Source organism: Lutra lutra, chromosome 14, assembly GCF_902655055.1.
Source record: "Lutra lutra chromosome 14, mLutLut1.2, whole genome shotgun sequence".
Taxonomy (NCBI): domain Eukaryota; kingdom Metazoa; phylum Chordata; class Mammalia; order Carnivora; family Mustelidae; genus Lutra; species Lutra lutra.
In genome coordinates, this window is record NC_062291.1 from 31,238,905 (window position 1) to 31,260,263 (window position 21,359).

Genomic DNA, 21,359 nt, shown 5'->3' on the forward strand with positions numbered 1-21,359 from the left:
AAGACAGATGTGTCTATCATCCTATCTACTTAATGCTAGACTGCTTGCTATATGATGCCAGGATTCAGAACACCTAAAAAAGTAATAGAAAAAAGTGTGTGTTACTTTCTGGGTTCTGGAAATTGGTACCAACAGAATGAAACAGCAGATCTGAGGTCAGAGCTCAGGTGGGTGAAGAATTTGGGTTATGATATTTGAATCACGGATGTTACTCTGTCAAATGTATACCGTGCCAATCTTAGAATTTAAACTACTATTTTTTCCTGTGGTCTTTATTTTGTGTTCGGTGTGTATTTTGCTTCTGTTATTCTAGAACAGTGCTTCTTAACCTTTTTGGTCTGTAATTCTCTTGAAAACTGATGAAAGCTTTGAACTTTCATCTGTAGTTTTGCTTATAATTTTAAAAGGTTAACAGGATCCACTGATTAGAACCTCTGTCCTAGATTTCAGTACCTTTTCCTTTATTCTCATTGTAGTTAACCTCATTTTCAACTTATGCTGGTATTAAGATATTCTCTACTTCTATTTAAATTCATTTAGTTAGTCCTGGTTTCCTCTTTCTGCCATCTGTGATATCTGACTTTCCTTAAAAATAAGAAAAGATGAATGTGGTAAGGACTTAAACCATTTAGAAATTTTTGCCTGCCTTAGACTGCTTTTCCTCACCCCTCCTTTTTTAATTTTTAAAAAATCAGTATTTTTTGCAGAGAGTAATTTGTAATTTACAAGAACTACAAACATACTTTCTGGGATTTTTGTTTTTGCTTTATTTCGTTGTTGGTTTGTTTTATTTTTGAATAAAATTAGTCTGGGGGTACCTGGGTGGCTCAGTGGGTTAAGCCTCTGCCTTCGGCACAGGTCATGGTGTCAGGGTCCTGGGATCAAGCCCCGAATCGGGCTCTCTGTTCTACTTGTGAAGCCCCTCTCTCTGCCTGCCTCTCTGTCTACTTGTGATCTCGCTCTCTCTGTTAAATAAATAAAATCTTTAAAAATAAATAAATAAGATTAGTCTGAACTTTATTTTTTAATTTATTTGACACACAGAGAGAGAGAGAGAGAGATCAAAAGTAGACAGAGAGGCAGGTAGAGAGAGGGGCGAAGCAGGCTCCTTGCTGAGCTGAGAGCCCAGTGGGATTTCTGTTCCAGGACCCTGAGGTCATGATCTGAGCCGAAGGCAGAGGCCTAACGCAGAGGCCTAAAGCACTGAGCCACCCAGGCGCCCCCTCATCTGAACTTTTAAACAACTGATTATGAACCTTGTACTTCTAAAGATTTTCTGGGATATTGTAGACTAGGTGCTTCAGTTAATTCATTAATATTCTCTGTTCTGTTCTTACAAAGCAAAATATTGTTCTTTTTATAAGGTTGTTAACTAATAATTATAGAGCAGCATTTTTTGAGGTTGTTTTCAGATTCAAGCAAGATGCTTTGGAAAAGGGAGTGTTCCATGTGTAAATATTGCTTTTATGGCAGTCTTTTGGGATTCAGAATGCTGAGTTGGCATATTAAAGGTTCTGAGAAATTCTGCGGTAAAAATAGGTGCTTAATTCACTGTTTCCTGAACTTTTAAGTAAGCTCTTTGACCATTGTAGGTCTTAAACTCATGACCCTGTGATCAGGAGTTGCATACTCTAGCAGCTGAGCCAGCCAGGTGACCCTGTTCCCTCAGCTTTTTAAACCTTGGGCCCTTTTTTGTTTGTTTTCCAACATTAATGTCCTGTGAAGCTAGTCATTGTATCAGGAGATACAATTTTAAGAACAGTAGTGTTGCACTGCAGTTTTTATGTATTTTATGTATTTTTTATTTTTATTATTTATTTTAAAGATTTTATTTATTCATTAGAGAGAGAGAGGCAGAGAAAGCACAAACAGGGGGAGGGAAAAGCAGGCTCCCCCCTGAGTTGGGAACCTGACATGGGCCTGGATCCCAGGAGCTGGAGATCATGACCGTGAGCCAAAGGCAAACACTTAATGACTGAGCCACCCAAGTGCCCCATACACTGCAGTTTTTAGATGATTGCTTTTTTTGCATTCAGTGGAATTGTATGAAAACATCAAGTAAAAACGTTCTCATGTTTCTTGAGCTTTTTAAGCATACATTAAACATTAGGTACCTGATTTATCATTCTGAGTCCTCTAAGTTTGGTTTAATCAAATTACAGTTTTAAGTCACTATGGTTAATCTTGTCTCATTGTCCCGTATAGTAGTGGACTAAATTTAAAAACTTTTTGTGCTTTAAAACACAAAAGTTAGGATGCCTGGGTAGCTCAGTCAGTTTAAGCATTTGCCTCAGGTCATGATCTCCAGGTCCCAGGATTTAGCCCCCATGCCCAGCTCCCAGCTCAACAGGGAATCTGTTTCTCCCTCTTCCTCTGCCCCTCCCTCTCTGCTCATGCTCTGTTTCTCACTTTCTCTCTCACAGAAATAAATAAAACCTTTAAAAAAAAAAACAACTCACAAAAGCTGCTTTGGTCTGTTTCCTATTATTTAAATCTTTAATGCAAAGTAAGTGTATGAAAATTTTGTCCAATGGAAAGTTTTAGGGTGGATCACTTTCAGTAACACTGTCTTCAATATGTGATTCTCATCTATTGGAGATAAAACAGTAAATTCAAGAAAAGTATAATAGGACAGTTTATTTTCTCCTCTTTTTCCTAAAAATACTTCTTGAGAGTACTTTAGCCTCTTGGTCTAGGTAAGGTTGGTTGTGTTCATTATGTAGTTTAATTTTATAGAATAATGTTTTCTTTAATATCTTATGATATGAAAATTTAGTATAAAGTCACTGGGATCTCGGGAGGCACTTGAATCAATTACATTTATTTATTTATTTTTAAGATTTTATTTATTTGACAGAGACAACAAGAGAAGGAACACAAGCAGGGGGAGTGGGGGAGGGAGAAGCAGGCTTCCCGCTGAGTGGGGAACCTGATGCTGGGCTTGATCCCAAAACCCTGGGATCTGACCTGAGCCACCCAGGTGCCCTGAATCAATTAAATTTAACAAGCATTACTGGAATTTTGCTTTAGGTTTTTACTGGACAATGGCAGAACATAATTCATAACTTAGCACTTACGGAAAACTCCTAGAAAGGATCCGAATAATGCTTTTTTTTCCTTTTCCTTTCTAATCTCATTTTAGCTGCATTGGGTGTTCAACAGCCATCACTCCTTGGAGCATCTCCTACCATTTATACACAGCAAACTGCATTAGCAGCAGCAGGACTTACCACACAAACCCCAGCAAACTATCAGTTAACTCAGACCGCAGCCTTGCAGCAACAAGCCGCAGCCGCAGCAGCTGCATTGCAACAGGTGAGTCTTCCCTGGGTTTCTGTGTGTGGCATAGTAAACCGTCATCTCTGAGTAGCCAGATAATTTTAAAGAATTAATAATTGTGGGGTTTTGTTCTGTTGGGTTTTTTGTTTGTTGGTTTTTTTAGATTTATTTATTTGAGAGAGCGAGTGTGTGCATGCACATGCACACAAATGCACATGGTAGAGGGGCAGAGGGAGAGGGAGAATCCCAAACAAACTCTGTGCTGAGCATGGAGCCTAAGGTGGGGCTGGATCCTAGGTCCCTGAGATCATGACCTGAGCTGAAACCAAGAAACTTAACTAACTTTGCCACCCAGGCACCCCGATAATTGTGCGCTTTTATTCTTATTGTTTTTTCATGTAGTAAAAATTATATGTGCCTAAGACATACAGAATAGTACAGTTGCACAGTCAAAATTCATAAAACTGGCAGTTCTTATACCTCAGTTATTTGAATAAAATTCAGTTCTTAATTCCTGAGTATAAGGAGAATCATCAGTTTGGTTTATTTTGGTGAACTTTAGTTCCACAAAATTTCTTTATAGTATGATTTTGTTTATGTATTTGTATGTATGTATATCGCTTCTCGAGAATGAATAAAACTGACTTCATATTTTTCTTTGAAAAATCTTTTTTCCAGCAATATTCACAACCTCAGCAGGCCTTGTATAGTGTGCAACAACAGGTTAGTTTATATTTTCCATGTTAAAAACTGATATAAAAAAGTAATTTGTCTCAGATTCAGTTTATATAGATTTTATTTCTTGTCTGCTACATTAATGTGTGATTTGAAATCTTTGAGGGTGGGCTAAATGAGGAATTTAGGAATGTTTCCGAGGGAGAGGACGATAGAAGAGAAGTCCTGAAAATCCAAACCCTCAATTAATAGCCAGTCTTTGTCACATTTCTTCCTTTCCTTTCTCCCTCGTTTATTTCTTGCTTTCTTTCTTTCAGAGATTGATTCATTTATGTATTTGAGAGAGAGCATGAGGAAGAGGGGAGGATCATAGTGAGAGGGAGAGGCAGACTCCCCACTTAGCAGGGAGCCTGACACTGGGCTGGATCCCAGGACCCCAGGATCCCAGGATCAGGACCAGAGCTGAAGGCAGACGCTTAATTAACTGAGCCACCCAGGTGCCCTGTCACATGTTTCTTGGAAAGAATCAATATATTACTGAATCTTTGAGCCAGGTCTTCTGTGTGGAACATCTACTCCTACTGTGCTGTACTAGACCACATAAGAAAATGAAAAGATCCTTTTTCCCATTTGAAGCCTTAATCCTAGATAGACCATTGGCTTTAAGCCTTTATTTTTTATTTTCATTTATTTTTTTGTAGAGCAAGAGCGTACTCGGGGGAGAGAGGCAGAAGCAGAGAGAGAAAGATAATCTTAAACAGGCTCCACGTCCAGCATGGAGCCCCATGTAGGGCTCAGTCTCACAACCTTGAGATCATGACCTGAGCCAAAATCAAGAGTTAGATGCTAAGGGGCGCCTGGGTGGCTTAGTTGTTAAGCAGCTGCCTTAGCTCAGGTCCTGAGTCCAGCGTCCTGGGATCGAGCCCCACATCGGGCTCCCTGCTCGGTGGGAAGCCTACTTCTCTTCTCCCTCTCCTACTCCCTCTGCTTGTGTTCCCTCTCTCGCTGTGTTTCTCTCTCTCAAGTCAATAAATAAAATCTTAAAAAAAAAAAAAAAAGGTGCTTAACTGACCGAGCCACTTAGGCCACCCCTACTTTATTTTTTTTAATCTTTTAAGTTTTTTAAATGGAAGCTTTATGCTCAGCATGGGGCATAAACTCACTTGACTTGAGATCAAGAGTTGCATGTTCTACCAACTGACCCAGCCAGGCACCCCATGAACCTCTATTTTTTATCTTTATTATTTTTAAGATTTTATCTATTTATTTGAGCGGGGTGGGGAGGGAGAGGGAGAAATAGATTCCCCACTGAACGTGGGGCTGGATCCTGGGACCTGGAGATCATGACCTGAGCCGAAGACAAGATGCTCGACCTGCTGAGCCACCCAGGTGCCCATTGTTTTGTTTATCTTAAGATTCTGCTTATAAGTGGAATCCTACAGTATTTCTTCCTCAGGCTGACATATTTCTCTTTGCATAATACCCTGTAGGTCCATCTGTGTTGTCTCAAATGTCACAAGCTCATCTTTTTATGGCTGTATAATACTCTGTTGCATGTGTGCATGTGTATACCCTCCAGGTTTTCCTTATCCATTTATCTATTGATGGACAGGTTGCTTCCACATCTTGGCTATTGTAAATAATGTGGTCAACATAGGGATACATACATCATTTAAATTAGCGTTTTTTCTCTTTGGGTAAATATCCAATGGTAGAATTACTGGGTTATATGGTATTTCTGCTTTTGATTTTATGAGGAACGTCTACAATGTTTTCCACAGTGGCTGTACCAATTTACATTCCACCAAAAGTACATGAAGGTTTTTTCTCAACATCTTGCCAAACACTTGTTTCTTGTGTTTTTGGCTTTAGCTATTCTGACAGGTGTCAGCTATCTGACAGTTCATTGTGGTTTTGATTTGCATTTCCCTGGTGATGCATGATGTTTTTTCATGTTTCTCTTCTCAATCTGTATGTCTACTTTTGAACAGTGTCTGTCCATTTCCTCTACCCATTTTTTAATTGGGTTATTTGTTTCTTGGTGTAAGATTTTGTGTGTTTTTTATATATTTTGTGTATTAACCTGTTATCAGATATATCATTTAGAGAGCCAGTATTTTTTTTTCCCAGTGATATTTCTGTAGCATGGTGACCAACAAGTCAATAATAGAAATTTCCCATCTAAGTACTTAAGGGTTTTTTTTGTGTGTGTGTTTTTGTTGTTTTTTTGGGGGGGGGTGTTACTCTTCTGAAATAAGGTAAAAGATCAATTTCTTTATTGGATGTGTTAGGTTTCTTTGTTTGTTTTAAGGATTTTATGTTTAGGGGCGCCTGAGTGGCTCAGTGTCTGCCTTTGGGTCAGGTCATCCCAAGGTCCTGGGATTGAGCCCCTCATCGGGCTTTCTGCAGCGGGGAGCCTGCTTCTCCCTCTCCCTGTGCCTGCGCTCTCTCCCTACTTTTGCTTGCTCTCTCTCTCTCTGTCAGATGAATAAGTAAGATCTTGAAAAAAAGAAAAGATTTTATGTTTAGTAATCTCTACACATAACTTGGGCTCAAACACTGAGATCAGTAGTCACATGCTCTACTGACTGAGCCAGCCAGGTGCTCCATTGAATGGGTTAGTGATAAATCAGGTTTGCAGTTAGAAATAGTTGTAGGAAATCTTACACCTGATGACTTCTGTTATTTTTCACCTTATTTCTTAATTAGAAATAAAGTACCCATTTAATAGGAATTTTTCTTTAGAACGTCTGTGAAACAATTTTGATTGATTCTTTTCTTTTTTCTTCCCTATTTTTGCTTGTTTTTTCTATTTTCAGTTACAGCAACCTCAGCAGACCCTTTTAACACAGGTTAGTTTGCCATTAATGTTTCTTTTGGATATCTGAGTGAAGAATAGACCAAAGTTTTATTCCTATTCTAGTATTTCTTTCAGGGTTTGAAGATGAATATTGGTTGATTTACATATTAGTTTAACAGTATATGAAATAAAAATGGAATGCATGTTGTTGTTTTGTCTTTAATGGTATTTGATTGTAGATCAAGCTGTGATCTAGTTTGAATAAATATGAGGTCTTGTTTAAAACTTAATTTTTTTTTTTTTTAAGATTTTATTTATTTGACAGGGAGAGAGGTATCATACACAAGCGGGGGTTGGGGGCAGAGGGATAAAGAGAAGCAGGCTCTTTGCTGAGCAGGAATCCCAATGCAGGGCTTGATCCCAGGACCCTAGGATCATGACCTGAGCTGAAGGCAGATGCTTAACCGCCTGAGCCCCCCAGGTGCCCCTAAACTTAATTCTTACTTTAAACTTAATTCCTTTTTTTTTTTTTTCTTTTAAGATTTTATTTATTTATTTGAGAGAGAGACAGTAAGAGAGAGAGAGCATGAGAGGGAAGAAGGTCAGAGGGAGAAGCAGACTGCTGGGAGCCTGATGTGGGACTTGATTCTGGGATTCTGGGATTATGACCTCAGCCGAATGCAGTGGCTTAACCAACTGAACCACCCAGGCGCCCTAAACTTAATTCCCTTTTTTTTTTTTTTTTTAACTTTTTTGTTAAAGTTTTTTTGTAAAACTTTTGTAAAGTTTTTTTGTTAAAGTTTTTTAACTTTTTTGTTAAAAAAAAAAAAGAAAGAAAAGATTGATTTATTTATTTATTTGACAGATCACAAGTAGGCAGAGAGAGAGAGAGAGAGAGAGAGGGAAGCAGGCTCCCTGCAGAGCAGAGAGCCCAATGTGGGACTCGATCCCAGGACCCTGGGATCATGACCTGAGCTGAAGGCAGTGGCTTAACCCACTGAGCCACCCAGGCGCCCCTAAACTTAATTCTTAATACACTTTCATTATAGTTAATACTTTTAGAAAAATTTTTTTATTACATCGTTTTAAGCTTGACCTTAATAGGTGAGAGTGTTGTATTACATTATCAATTTAATTTTTTAGCAGCATTGAAGTGTTTTTGAACTTCAAAAAATACATATTTGTTTGAGTGTGCACAGTAAAGAGCAGAGGGAGAAGGACAAGGAGACTCTACACTGAGTGCAGAGCCCAATATGGGCATTAATCCTATGATCCTGAGACCATGACTTGAGCCAAAATCAAGTTAGAGACTTAACCAGCCAGCCACAGAGGCTTCCCCGTTTTTAAACTTACTTTTTAAAACAAAAGATTTATTTATTTACGACAGAGAGCAAGAGAGGGAGCACAAGTACAGGGGAGCTGGAGAGGGAGAAGCAGGTTCTCTGCTGAGCAGGGAGCCTGATGTGGGACTCCATCCCAGGATGCTGGGATCATGACCTGAGTCAAAGGCAGATTCCTAATGACTGAAGCACCCAGGTGCCCCGTTTTTAAACTTATGACACTTAACATTTTTAAACTTACAATAGTGCTCCTTTAGGTTTGTGAATGACTTACAGTCTTTGTTGCATTTTTTATTTTCTTTTTAAAGATTGTCTTAAAGTCTGAGAAACCAGGGCACATGGGTGACTCAGGTGTCTGACTTCACTCAGGTGATGATCTCTGGGTCCTGAGACTGAGCTCTGTGTAAGATTCCCAGCTGAGCAGGGAGTCTGTCCCTCTCCCTCTGCGCAAGCCCCCCCCACCCCCCACCCCCGTTCATGCTCTGTCTCTCAAATAAATGAATAAAATCATTAAAAATTAATAAAGTGTAAGAAACCATCTCTGGTTTCTGATCTGTACAAAAATCACAAAATCATAAGCTGTGGGCTGGATTTGGACCAGGGGCCATGGTTTACTGACTTAAAGTGAAATACTATGAAACTGATAAAAAGGAAGCAGAACCTGTAGAACCTGTAACAGTGTCTGGTGACCGTGATTTCCATGGATAGGGAATTGGGTAGCTGAGGAGCAGGAGTAGAGAGGAAGCTTTGTAGTTTATAACCTTTCATACCATTTTTTTCCCCTTTCATACCATTTTAGTCTTGAATATGTTATCTTTGTAAAAAAAAAAAAATGCACTTGAGAAGTCAGCCTCACTTTGTTTTTATTAAGGAATCAAAATTAACTGACACTGATCTTGTATTTTCAGTCTCCAATAGGATTTCCAAACTGACTGGAAAGCTATAAAAATGTCTAGTCTTTTCTTGGAATAGCATTTCCTAGTTTGCACCCATAAATCATTATTGTCTTAGGATGTTAAAGAAATTTCCTGGGAAATAATTTTGTGATCATAGCCTGAGAAATGTTGAATTCTTGTTTTGCCTTGAAGAGTCAGATGATTGTTTCTTTGTTTCTGATGATTTTATTTCTATTTATATATAGACATTTTAACAACAATATGCTGTTCATGTTTGATTATGCCACAATAGACAAATGAAAGTGTTAACATTTTTCTTGTTTGTTCAGTTTTATGGAAAGATGATTGGTATGTAACGTTGTATTAACGGAAGGTATACAACATAGTTTGATTTATGTATATATTGTGAAATGGTGACCATAATAAGATTTTTTTTAACATGAATCACCTCACATCGTTAAAATTTTTTTCTGTTGAGAACTTTTAAGAGCTACTGTGTCAGCAACTTTCAAATACACAATACTGTATTATGGTCATCATCTGTACATTACATCCGTGGAACTTAATATTTAGTTTATAACTAGAAGTTTGTACTTTTTGACCAACTTCACCCATTTCTTCCTCCATACCCTTGGCAATCACCAAGGTTCTATTCTATTTCTATGAATTTTTTGTTTTTTTTTAGATTTCACATGTAAGTGAGATTATACATATTTGTCTTTTTTTTATCTATTTCACTTGTATAGGACCTTGCTGAGTATTATGCCACTATTTGAATTTCTAAGAGGGGACTAAAATTTGTAGGTTTTTGTTTTTAAGTAATCTCTACTCCCAATGTGGGGTTTGAACCCACAACCCCTAGATCAAGAGTCCCACGCTCCACCAACTGAGCCAGCCAGGCATCCACCCCTAACATACACAGTATTTTTTTAAGGGGGGCGGTGCACAGGAAGAGGGAGAGAGAATCTTAAGCAGGCTCCATGCCCAGCACATGAGTCTGATGTGGGCCTCCATCTCACAACCTGAGAAATCATGAATCGGATGCTTAAGTGACTGAGCCACCTAGGCGCCTCAATATGCATTATTTATCTTAGAGAGTGCATGCTCGCACATGTGCGCTCGCTCAACTGTGAGTAGGGGCAGAGGGAGAATAAGTAAGAGAATCCCAAAGGGACTCCCTGCCTAGTGCAGGGCTCCATCTCCACCCTGAAATCATGACCTGAGCTAAAATCAAGAGCTGGGACACTCAACCTACTAAGCCACCCAGGCGCTCCTGCAATATTCTTAAAACTCATTTTAGTATGGTATTTTCTTTGCCTGGAACAACCTGCGACAATATTAATTTGATGGAACTTAATGTTGTTGAGGTAGATAATGAAAGTTTTTTTCAGACTTGATTCTCACCTTCAACGTGTACATGAGTATTTCCTAACTTCAAATAAGTTAATTTTAGCATTTTGCATTAGTTTTGAGTGGTCATTTTTAATTTCTAGAGTATTTCAAATCATTAGCTTAATTCGATCTTGATTTTGTTTTATAGCCAGCTGTTGCATTGCCTACAAGCCTTAGCCTGTCTACTCCTCAGCCTGCAGCCCAGATAACTGTATCATATCCAACACCGAGGTCCAGTCAGCAACAAACCCAGCCTCAGAAACAACGTGTTTTTACAGGAGTAGTTACGAAACTACATGATACATTTGGATTTGTGGATGAAGATGTATTCTTTCAGCTTAGGTAACTTAATTAGGTGTTGGCAAATGCCTTCTTGTGTTTAGCATGAAATATATTGATAAGACCAAATTGTGGCATAGCATTATAGTTTAATTATAATTTTTTCTTTTAATCATCTAGCTTGTATTATATTTATATCTGGCCTTTATTCATGGAGAAAATGAGTGAAGATATCTTCTGGTTACTGAATAAAATAATTATGATGAATTCTTTATACATATTTTATAGGAGTGAGTTAATATTTTTAACTCACCATGGGCAGACTTACAGTGAGAGCAGAGATTGAACTAGTCATATGCCTTTTAAAATGTAATATGTTTGACTTATCTAATGACACTATGTACTAAAAAAGCATTTTTAATTGAAAAATTAATGGGTAGGATTGAATGAATAATGACTAACATTCAGAATAGTATTTTGTTAGTGTGATGTGGTTGCATGTGGATATTTCTACTGTATTCCTAGTGAACTGCTTTAGAAGTACTTTATTTGGGAAATTAAATTTAATTATCATATTATATTTTTCTGAAAATTGGTCTCCTGTGTTCCATCTTCATTTCTCTTACCACTCCACAGGACAAGGAAAATCTTACTCTTGGATTGTAAAAGTTAGAACGTACTATAGTGGAGAGACACAATAATGGCAGAATATGAGGTGCAAAGTTATTTCTAACATTTCAAACCCTGTGTTTTTCAGGGTAAAACATCTGTTCTAAAATAAAATAAGTCGAGGTATATTTACTTCTTAAGAGGGCTTTTTTCTTTTAGACTTCCATTTCAGATTACGTTTGATAAAATACTACATATACAAAATTTTTTTGGAGGAATCTCTTAATTGTGTGTATATTTAACTTAATTTTTTTTTCCAGTGCTGTCAAAGGGAAAACCCCCCAAGTGGGTGACAGAGTATTGGTTGAAGCTACATATAATCCCAATATGCCTTTTAAATGGAATGCTCAAAGAATTCAGACGCTACCAAATCAGGTATATAAAATACTGGGTTAGGTGTTAAAGAAACTTGGGTGATTCATCTTCTAATTTTCTCAGTTTTTTCTTCCTCTTCAAATTTTTATTTTATTTCTTTATTTTTGTTAAGAATCAATCCCAAACTCAGCCTTTACTGAAGACTCCTCCTGCTGTACTTCAGCCAATTGCACCACAGACGACATTTGGTGTTCAGGCGCAGCCCCAACCCCAATCCCTGCTGCAAGCCCAGATCTCAGCAGCTTCTATTACACCATTATTGCAGACTCAGCCACAGCCTTTATTACAGCAGCCACAGCAGAAAGGTATTACTTCTAATGTGTCTTTTCAGTTTCAGGCTAAAACATAACTTTTACAACTGTGTAGTTAAAATTATGAGAATATGCTTTTAATTATTAAAAAAAGGCAGGATTTCCAGAATACTTGGAAGTAAGTATCTTATGCAGACCACTTCTACTTCTGTAGCTGTTTGGAAGTATTTTTATTTTATTGCTCTTGTATTTTTTTTAATTTTAACTTTAATTTTTTTAAAGATTTTATTTATTAATTTGAGACAGAGACTGAGAGAGAAAGCACAAGCAGCAGGAGAGGCAGAAAGAGAGGGAGAAGCAGACTCCCTGCTGAGCTGGGAGCCCGACCTGAGGCTTAATCCCAGAACTCTGGGATCATGACCTGAGCTAAAAGCTTAACGTCTGAGCCGCCCAGGCTCCCCTTATTGCTCTTACAGAAAGAGGTGCTCTTTGTGAACTTAAATATCAGAACTGTTAATCCCCAATCCCTTTATTGGTATCTTATCTGTAATGGAAGAAAATTTCATATAATCATAACATTTTATTTACTATATTTTTAAAGATTTATTTAATTGCGGGGAGGGGCAGACAGGGAGAGAAGAGAATCTATAAGCAGAGTCTCCGCTAACCAGGGAGCCCAACATGGGGCTCAGTCCCAGGATTGTAACATCATGACCTGAGCCAAAATCCAGAGTTGCCTACTTAACCAACTGGGCCAACCAGATGCCCCTAAACATAATACTTTATGTATATGTTGTTTGGTGGTAGTACTCTATTTTTTTAAGAAGATTTTATTTATTTGACAGACACAGGTGAGAGAGGGAATATAAGCAGGGGGAGTAGGAGAGGGAGAAGCAGGTTTCCCGCTGATCAGGGAGCCCAATGCAGGGCTTGATACGAGGACCCTGGGATCTTGACCAGAACTGAAGGCAGATGCTTAACTAAGACTGAGACACCCAGGCGCCCCATGGTGGTAGTACTTTAAATTACTTGTTGAATTACAGCGCATGAAATAAGTGAGCTGTATTTTACATTTTCCTTTGTAAATTAATTATTTGAAATTCTGGACACTGTTTTAATTGAAATGGTAACAAGATAACCTTGGCTTAGGAGAAGCGTTTTTTTTTTTTTTCTTCAAGATTTTATTTATTTATAAATAGAGTGAACATGAGGGGAGGGAGCAGGGGGAGCGGGAGAAGCAGACTGCCTAGCAGGGAGCCAAATGTGGGGCTCGAACCCAGGACCCTAGGATCACGACCTTAACAGAAGGGAGATGGTCAACTGACTGAGCCACCAGGCGACCCAACAAAAAAGCCTACTTAATTCATTTTTTTGTTGTTTTTGGTAGGCTTTTTTTTTTTTTTTTTAAAGATTGACTTATTTTAGAGAAAGAGCACAGGAGCAGGGGGAAGAGCAGAGGGGGAGGGAGAGGAGAGAAATTCAAGCAGATTCTGACAAGTGTGTAGCCCAAAGCAGGGCTCCATCCCATGACCTTGAAGTCGTGATGTTAGCCAAAATGAAGAGTCACATGCTTACAGCTGAGCCATGCAGGTGCCCCTAATTAATATTTTTTAAAAGTGTCATTTATGGGGGCACCTGGGTGGCTCAGCAGGTTAAAGCCTCTTCCTTCAGCTCAGGTCATGATCTCAGGGTCCTGGGATCGAGCCCCACATCGGGCTCCCTGCTCAGCAGGGAGCCTGCTTCCCTCCTCTCTCTCTGCCTGCCTCTCTGTCTACTTGTGATCTCTCTCTCTGTCAAATAAATAAATTAAAAAAAAAGTGTTAAAAAAGTGTCATTTATGACATTTTTTCTTTTATTATATCACATATAAGATAATGATGAAAGAGATTACAGTGTAATGAGTTACTAAATGAACACATATGTAATTTTTTGGGTAAGAAATTAGAAATTTGCTGTTTAGTCTTTTTTAATGGTTTTACTCTATGCATCCTCATACTACAGGCGAGTTTTTTTTAACACATAATGTATTACTTGTTTCAAGGGTACAGATCCCTCATCCTCTTACCTCCCTCTCCTCCACCTAATACAGTTTAGATTTGTCTCTTTGAATGTTACAGTGTTTGATTCCATTTATATAATCTACTGTGTATGACTTTTTTTTTTTAATTGTTGTTTATTTATTGGAGAGTGAATGAGAGAGAGAGCATGTGTGCTTAAGTAGGAGTGAGGGGCTGAGGGAGAAGCAGATTTCCCCTCTGAGCAGGGAGCCCAATGTGGGGCTCAATCCCAGAACCGTGGGATCATGACCTGAGCTGAGCTGAAGGCAGATGCTTAACTGATTGAGCCACCTAGCTATCCTCCTGTTTTGTTTTGTTTTTTTTTTTTAAAGATTTTATTTATTCATGACAGAAATAGGGAGAGAGAGGTAACACAAGCAGGGGAAGCAACAGGCGGAGGGAGAAGCAGGCCTCCTGCTGAGCGGGAGCCTGCTATGGGGGGGGGCTCAATCCCAGGATGCCCAACTGGAGGCAGACACTTTAATGACTGAGCCACCCAGGTGCCCCTGTTTGTTTTTTTTTTTTTTTTTTTAATTTATTTATTTGACAGACAGAGATCACAAGTAGGCAGAGAGGCAGGCAGAGAGAGAGGAGGAAGCAGGCTCCCTGCCAAGCAGAGAGCCCGATGTGGGGCTCGATCCCAGGTCCCTGGGATCATGACCTGAGCCGAAGGCAGAGGCTTTAACCCACTGAGCCACCCAGGCGCCCCGCCCCTGTTTGTTTTTAAAGATTTTACTTAGGGGTGCCTAGGTGTTCAGCTGATTAAGCATCTACCTTTGGCTCAGGTCATAATCCTAGGGACTTGGGATCAAGCCCCATATCAGGCTCTCTACTCAGCTTCTCCTGCTCCTGCCTGCTGCTCCCCTGCTTGTGCTCTCTCTTTCTCTCTGTCAAATAAAGTCTTTAAAAAAAAGAAAATTTCCATTGGCAACTAAGGATTTCTTTCTTTTAAAGATTTTATTTATTTGACAGAGATCACAAGTAGGCAGAGAGGCAGGCGGCGGTGGTGGGGGGCGGTGGGGAGTAGTGGGGAGGGAAACAGGCTCCCTGCTGAGCAGAGAGCCTGATGTGGAGCTCCATCCCAGAACCCTGAGATCATGAACTGAGCTGAAGGCAGAGACTTAACACACTGAGCCACCTAGGCGCCCCAGCAACTAGGATTTCTTAACATAAGAAATGTTCATAAGTTAGCTGTTTCTTTCTTCCTTAGTTTTTATCATGAAAATTTTCAACTATACAACAATTTTGAAAGAACTGTAAAGTGATTACTTACATACTTACAATCCTGTAATATTGTTAACATTTTACTTTGTGTTTTGTCTGTTTACATGTGTTCAAATACATGCTTATTCATTTGAAGCATTTAGACTGATATTTCATGTCTATATGCTGAAGCATGTCCTTTCTTTTTTTTTTTTTTTTTTAAGATTTTATTTATTTGTCAGGGAAAGTGTGTGCAAAAGCGGGGGAGCAGCAGGTAGAGGGAGAGGGAGCCTGATGTGGGACTTGATCCCAGAGCCCTGGGATCACAACCTGAGCAGAAGGCAGATGCCCAACCGACTAAGTCACCCAGGCGTCCCAAGCATGTCTTTCTAAAAGAGAACATCTTTCTATTTTTTTTTTTTTTTCAAAGATTTTATTTATTTGACAGAGAGAGAGGGACAGCAAGAGAGGGAACACAAGCAGGGGAGTGGGAGTAGGAGAGGGAGAAGCAGGCTCCCTGCTGAACAGGGAGACCCATGCGGGGCTCAATCCTAGGACCCTGGGATCATGACCCGAGCCAAAGGCAGAGGGTTTATGCTCAACTGACCGAGCCACCCAGGCACCCTGAGACCATTTTTCTATATAATTGAAATCTATTATTCCATCTAAGAAAAAGGATTCAACTATTTTAGTATATTCAAATCTCTCCATTTGTCTCCCAGATGTCTTTGAAGGTTGTTTTTTGTTTCCTAAACAAAAAGCCAGTCAGCTTTTATCCATTGTGTTTGGTTATGTTACCTTAGTTTTTTTATTCTGGAATAGTTTCCTATTTTTTCTTTTTTTCAAATATTTATGTAAAAGAGTGTGGCGGTGGAGGGGAAGGTAGAGGGCTGAAAGAGAGGGAGAGAAAATTCCAAGGCAGAGGTCCCTGGGATTATGACTTGAGCTGAAATTAAGAGTTGGACACTCAACTGACTGAACAACCCAGGTGCCCCAGTTTCCCACCTTTTCTTTACGACATTGACTTTTTGAAGAAATTGGGCTAGTTGTCTTGTGGATTGTTTTGGAATATGGTATTATGGATGTCCCTTTACTCCTCGTGATGTTTTTACCTTGTTCTTCTATCTGCCGTATAAACTATGAACCTAATAGAATAAGTCTAAAGGCTTTAGTAAGGGGCACCTGGGTGGCTCTGTCAGTTAAGTGTCAGTTAAGCTATCTCCATTCAGTTCATGATGTTAGGGTTGTGAAGTTGAGTCTCTGTGTCAGGCTCCTTGCTGGGTGTGGAGCCTGCTTAAGATTCTCTTTCTTCCTCACCTCCTTCCCCCACCACCCCCTGACTCACTTGGCACACTCTCTCTTAAAGAAAATGAAAGGCTTTGGCCAGGACACATTATAGGTGAGGTTTTGTAATTTGTATTATATTATATTAGGAGGCACATTCTTCTTTTAATTGATGCTAAATTTGATTACTAGGTCAGAGTGGAGAGCTCTCACTAAGGAGTTCTTTTCTCTGTGGAAACTTTGGATAATAGTTTGGCACACTGTGAACAACTTGTACAGTAGTCTTTGGTTTACTCTCTGTGGATCGGGGATTTCAAACTATAGCCCTTTGATTTGGTCCATGGCCTGGTTTATATGGTACCTGAACTATAAATCACATTTGCATTTTTTTAAAAGATTTTTTATTTACTTATTTGACAGAGAGAAATCACAAGTAGGTAGAAGTAGGCAGAGAGGCAGGCAGAGAAGGGGAGAAGCAGGCTCCCTCCTGAGTAGAGAGCCTGATGTGGGGCTCGATCCCAGAACCCTGGGATCATGACCTGAGCCGAAGGCAGAGCCTTAACCCACTGAGCTACCCAGGCACCCCCTGACCTTTCCATTTTAAATGATTGTAAAAAATACATACAAATATACAAGTAGTGTCTACTATTTCTTGGCCACAAAGCTTAAAATATTAGCCAACTTTTTCTAGTTGTAAAAACTTAGCTAGATAATGCTTTTATTTAAGTTAAATTTTTTATTTCTGTGTCTTTTAAAGCTGGTTTATTGCAGCCTCCTGTTCGTATAGTTTCACAGCCACAACCCGCACGAAGATTAGATCCACCATCCAGATTTTCAGGAAGGAATGACAGAGGGGATCAAGTGCCTAACAGAAAAGATGACCGAAGGTATGTTTTTTTTTAAGTGTACTTTTGATGGTGCACACTGTGAATGCACATAATGCCACTAACTATACATTTAAAAATGATTAAATGGTAAGTTTGTGTTATACATATTTTACAACAATTTTTAAGAAGTTTAAATGTATTAGAGAATCTTTTATTACCTGTTTTATAAAAAGAACTGTTCAGTAATGCCAGAAATACTAGTAATTTTAGAAAATTTTGTTTTAAGTCGTGAGAGGGAGAGAGAAAGACGTAGATCCAGAGAAAGATCTCCTCAGAGGAAACGTTCCCGCGAGAGATCTCCTCGAAGAGAGAGAGAACGATCACCTCGGAGAGTTCGACGTGTTGTTCCACGTTACACAGTTCAGTTTTCAAAATTTTCGTTAGATTGGTAAGTTTTTTCCCCCATTGTTTTATTAAATAACCAATTTTGTAATTTGTCTAATTTAGTAGACTGTGTTATAGAGATACTTTTCTTACAACTTTAAATCCCTAGCATTTAATTTATATAGGGTAGAAATGTAATTTGAAGTAGGAGTGTATTTTCGTATATTCATAAAATCATTAATGATAGCTATTGAAAAAGCCCGTTGTGATCAACTTGTGTTTTTTTTTTAATTTGTTCCTTTAAGTTACAATCATTTAAGGTGCAGATTTATTGATAACTTTATTAAGTCCATGGGTAGTTCATTGTGTGTGATAGAGTAATAACACAGCAGTGGACCTATTATTTCAAGTTAGTTGTGACAGTGTGACATAATAGCAACATAGATCTTCATATACACTCACAGATGTGTAACATATATGCATAAAGATGTATATATAAATTCATTTTCAGCCTTTGGAGTCAGAGGTAATGGGTAAGTTACCAAGAATTTCTTAGTTTGAACTGTAAAATGGAAGTTTTATCAACTAGCAGAATTATTAAGGTTAAATTTAGTGTGTTTATATCTAAAGCAATCCAATCTGTGGCAGTTGTAGATACTCGGTAATTAATGGTGGTGGTAGGATGACGGCCAGGTAATAACTACAATGTTGTGGTTCATAAAAAGGCAAATTGGTAAAATGACTAATTTAGTCTAAGGAAGAGGAGGAATTATCTGAAGGCCCTGGCACTGGCAATTGAATAAAAGATAAATTAACAAGTGGAGCAAACAAATTAACAGTAAAATAAAAATGAAACATTACAGGCGCCTGGGTGGCTCAGTGGGTTAAGCCTCTGCCTTCGGCTCGGGTCATGATCTCAGGGTCCTGGGGTCGAGCCCCACATCGGGCTCTCTGCTGAACGGGGAGTCTGCTTCCCTCTCTCTCTCTGCCTGCCTCTCTGCCTACTTGTGATCTCTCTTTCTCTCTGTCAAATAAATAAATAAAATCTTAAAAAAAAAAAATGAAACATTAAGTGGTGCCTGGTTGGCTCAGTGGGTTAAAGCCTCTGCAGCTCACGACATGGTCCTAGGGTCCTGGGATCAAGCTCCGCATTGGGCTGTCTGCTCAGTGGGGAGCCTGCTTCCTCCCCCCTCTCTGCCTGCTTCTCTGTAATCTCTGTCTGTCAAATAAATAAATAAAATCTTAAAAAAAAAAAAAAATTAAAAGCAGTGTTTAAAGCTGTTTAGCATAGGAACAAATAACTGTGCACTTTAGTCTCCTGAGGAAGTATTACTGTGTTTCAACAAAGACTAATAATTAATATTCATAATTCTGGCCTATCAAAAATTTAAATTTCTGTACATTCAGTTCTCTATATATATATAAATTTAAATTTCTATACATTCAGTATAATTTACTTAAACTACTTAATGCTACAAAAAATCTTGCTTAATAACTTTGCTTAATTGTTATATAGTTCATATTCCTGTAGTCATGTGGTCAAATGAGCAGTTGTTCTTAATTTATACTAGTTTTCTTGTTATTCCTGTTTACATATATATGTTTAAATATCTAGAGTGCATATATCAGAGAAACTTATTAGAAGAAGAACATTTCTTCAGTCCCAAAGATAGTAAATAGAGCAGCTCTGCTCTAGACTATTGCAGTCTAGAATGCTACTTTTGGGGGAGAATTGTGATGAATAGAGTATAAATTCAGTAGCTATCTTCTTCCGAGTTAGACAATCACAGTTTCATTTCCGCACTTTGAAATAAATTCCCAGAGCATCAAATCAACCCATTACAAGTAAAAATCATTCTAAAATTACCATATCTTCTGTATACCAAGAAATGACTCATTTGTATATCTTTTGTTTTATTGTAAATTAAAATCCTATAGGTTAGAACACAACTTCAAAAAATTCTAGTGATGGAAAACTATAAAACTGTTATACATACTGTCTGTCTGCAACACTTTTTAAAAACACTCAAATACATCTTTTTCAAACTTTGTTTAATTTGGAAGCAGAATTTTATCCAAATGTTAGAAACCATACTTGACAAGTTTGTCATTATATATTTGTTATTTTTAATCTTTAAATTAACAAATTCCCTACAAATACATTAGATCATAACTTATACCTTGTCTTTAGTTGTCTTTAAAAAAGACAGTGAAGGGGCGCCTGGGTGGCTCAGCGGGTTAAAGCCTCTGCCTTCAGCTCAGGTAATGATCCCAGGGTCCTGGGATCGAGCCCCTCATCAGGCTCTCTGCTCAGCAGGGAGCTTGCTTCCTCCTCTCTCTCTCTCTGCCTGCTTCTCTGCCTACTTGTGATCTCTGTCTGTCAAATAAATAAATAAAATCTTTTAAAAAAAAAGTGAAAAGAGAAATTACCAAAAAAGGCAAGTGGTTATTTTTTCATCTTACAAATTGTTGTTTTCCACTTTTTGTTATGCTTTTAATAGAAATCCTTTGTTCTTTTACCAGATTGATTTACCTTTGAGTTCCTTTCCTTTAAAAGCTCTGCCTCTTAGGAAAAAGAAAAGCATCCTTTAAAAAAATCAATATGCCAGATTTAAAAGCAAGAAACTTGTTCTCTTTACGTAATAAACAATCAGGTATGGATCGTAATCATTAACAGAGAGAGCGGTATGGAGGTGTTAGATAATTAAAAAACATTTAGATTTAGCTTTGATGTGGATTTTTATGCTTAATTTTGAATGTAATAAAAATACGCTCGATACAGGATCTTACTATATAAGTAAGTTTTATTTGTTTACATTGTATGAACCTGATTGAGGAGTACGCATCATTTGGTACCAATCTTCTCCCTTCTTTGTATCCATTCTATATGAATTGTAATTTTCTAAAAAATTCATAGTTTCAGCAGAGGTAGAACTGCTTTTTATTCATATTTTCTCTGGAGCTGGTGTTGAAGTTATTTCAGAGGGTCTCTAATTTATTTCAAGCTACACACAAAAAGCAAAGAATTGAAGGTAACACTTAGGTACCAGTTATTTATTTAAAGCTGTAAGTAGACAAATTTGCAAGGTTTCATGGCTCTGCAGATCTGTAGCTCATTAATAATTGACTCTTGACCAATCTCAGCTGGCTTTAAATCATGTCAGATTACATATTTAGATGTGGAATGGAGTGAATGTTTATATAATCTTTGATATTAAGGCTATTTATTCACTTACTTATGTCTGTTTTTCAGTCCTAGTTGTGACATGATGGAACTAAGGCGCCGTTATCAGAATTTATATATACCTAGTGACTTTTTTGATGCTCAGTTTACATGGGTGGATGCTTTCCCTTTGTCAAGACCATTTCAGCTGGGAAATTACTGCAATTTCTATGTAATGCACAGAGAAGTAGAGTCCTTAGAAAAAAATATGGCTATTCTTGATCCACCAGATGCTGACCATTTATACAGTGCAAAGGTTTGTATTCTGTGAAATATAGCTAAAACATCTGAGCAGTTATTCATATTAAGAGTGTGGAATTTATCTCCTGAAAGTGGTTGAGTTTAAGACCTAAATAGCTTTTTTTTTTTCTTTTCTGCCTGATTTCTGTTTTGGTTATTTAAGTAATTTAATTTAACCTCTTTGT

At 38.1% G+C, this 21,359-nt stretch overlaps 1 protein-coding gene across 2 annotated transcripts in view; it reads left to right on the plus strand.

Moving 5' to 3' along the window:
• Nucleotides 1-21,359, plus strand: part of CCAR1 (cell division cycle and apoptosis regulator 1) — a 67,326-nt gene that overhangs the window by 12,378 nt on the left and 33,589 nt on the right. The window contains exons 3-11 of one of the 2 annotated variants that reach the window (XM_047702148.1): nucleotides 3,143-3,315; nucleotides 3,958-4,002; nucleotides 6,774-6,806; nucleotides 10,531-10,724; nucleotides 11,591-11,705; nucleotides 11,818-12,010; nucleotides 17,258-17,387; nucleotides 17,614-17,775; nucleotides 20,965-21,190. In XM_047702148.1, the coding sequence (XP_047558104.1) occupies nucleotides 3,143-3,315; nucleotides 3,958-4,002; nucleotides 6,774-6,806; nucleotides 10,531-10,724; nucleotides 11,591-11,705; nucleotides 11,818-12,010; nucleotides 17,258-17,387; nucleotides 17,614-17,775; nucleotides 20,965-21,190 (1,271 nt within the window). The remainder of the gene's footprint in view (nucleotides 1-3,142; nucleotides 3,316-3,957; nucleotides 4,003-6,773; nucleotides 6,807-10,530; nucleotides 10,725-11,590; nucleotides 11,706-11,817; nucleotides 12,011-17,257; nucleotides 17,388-17,613; nucleotides 17,776-20,964; nucleotides 21,191-21,359) is intronic. The other variant, XM_047702149.1, reaches the window with a different exon arrangement.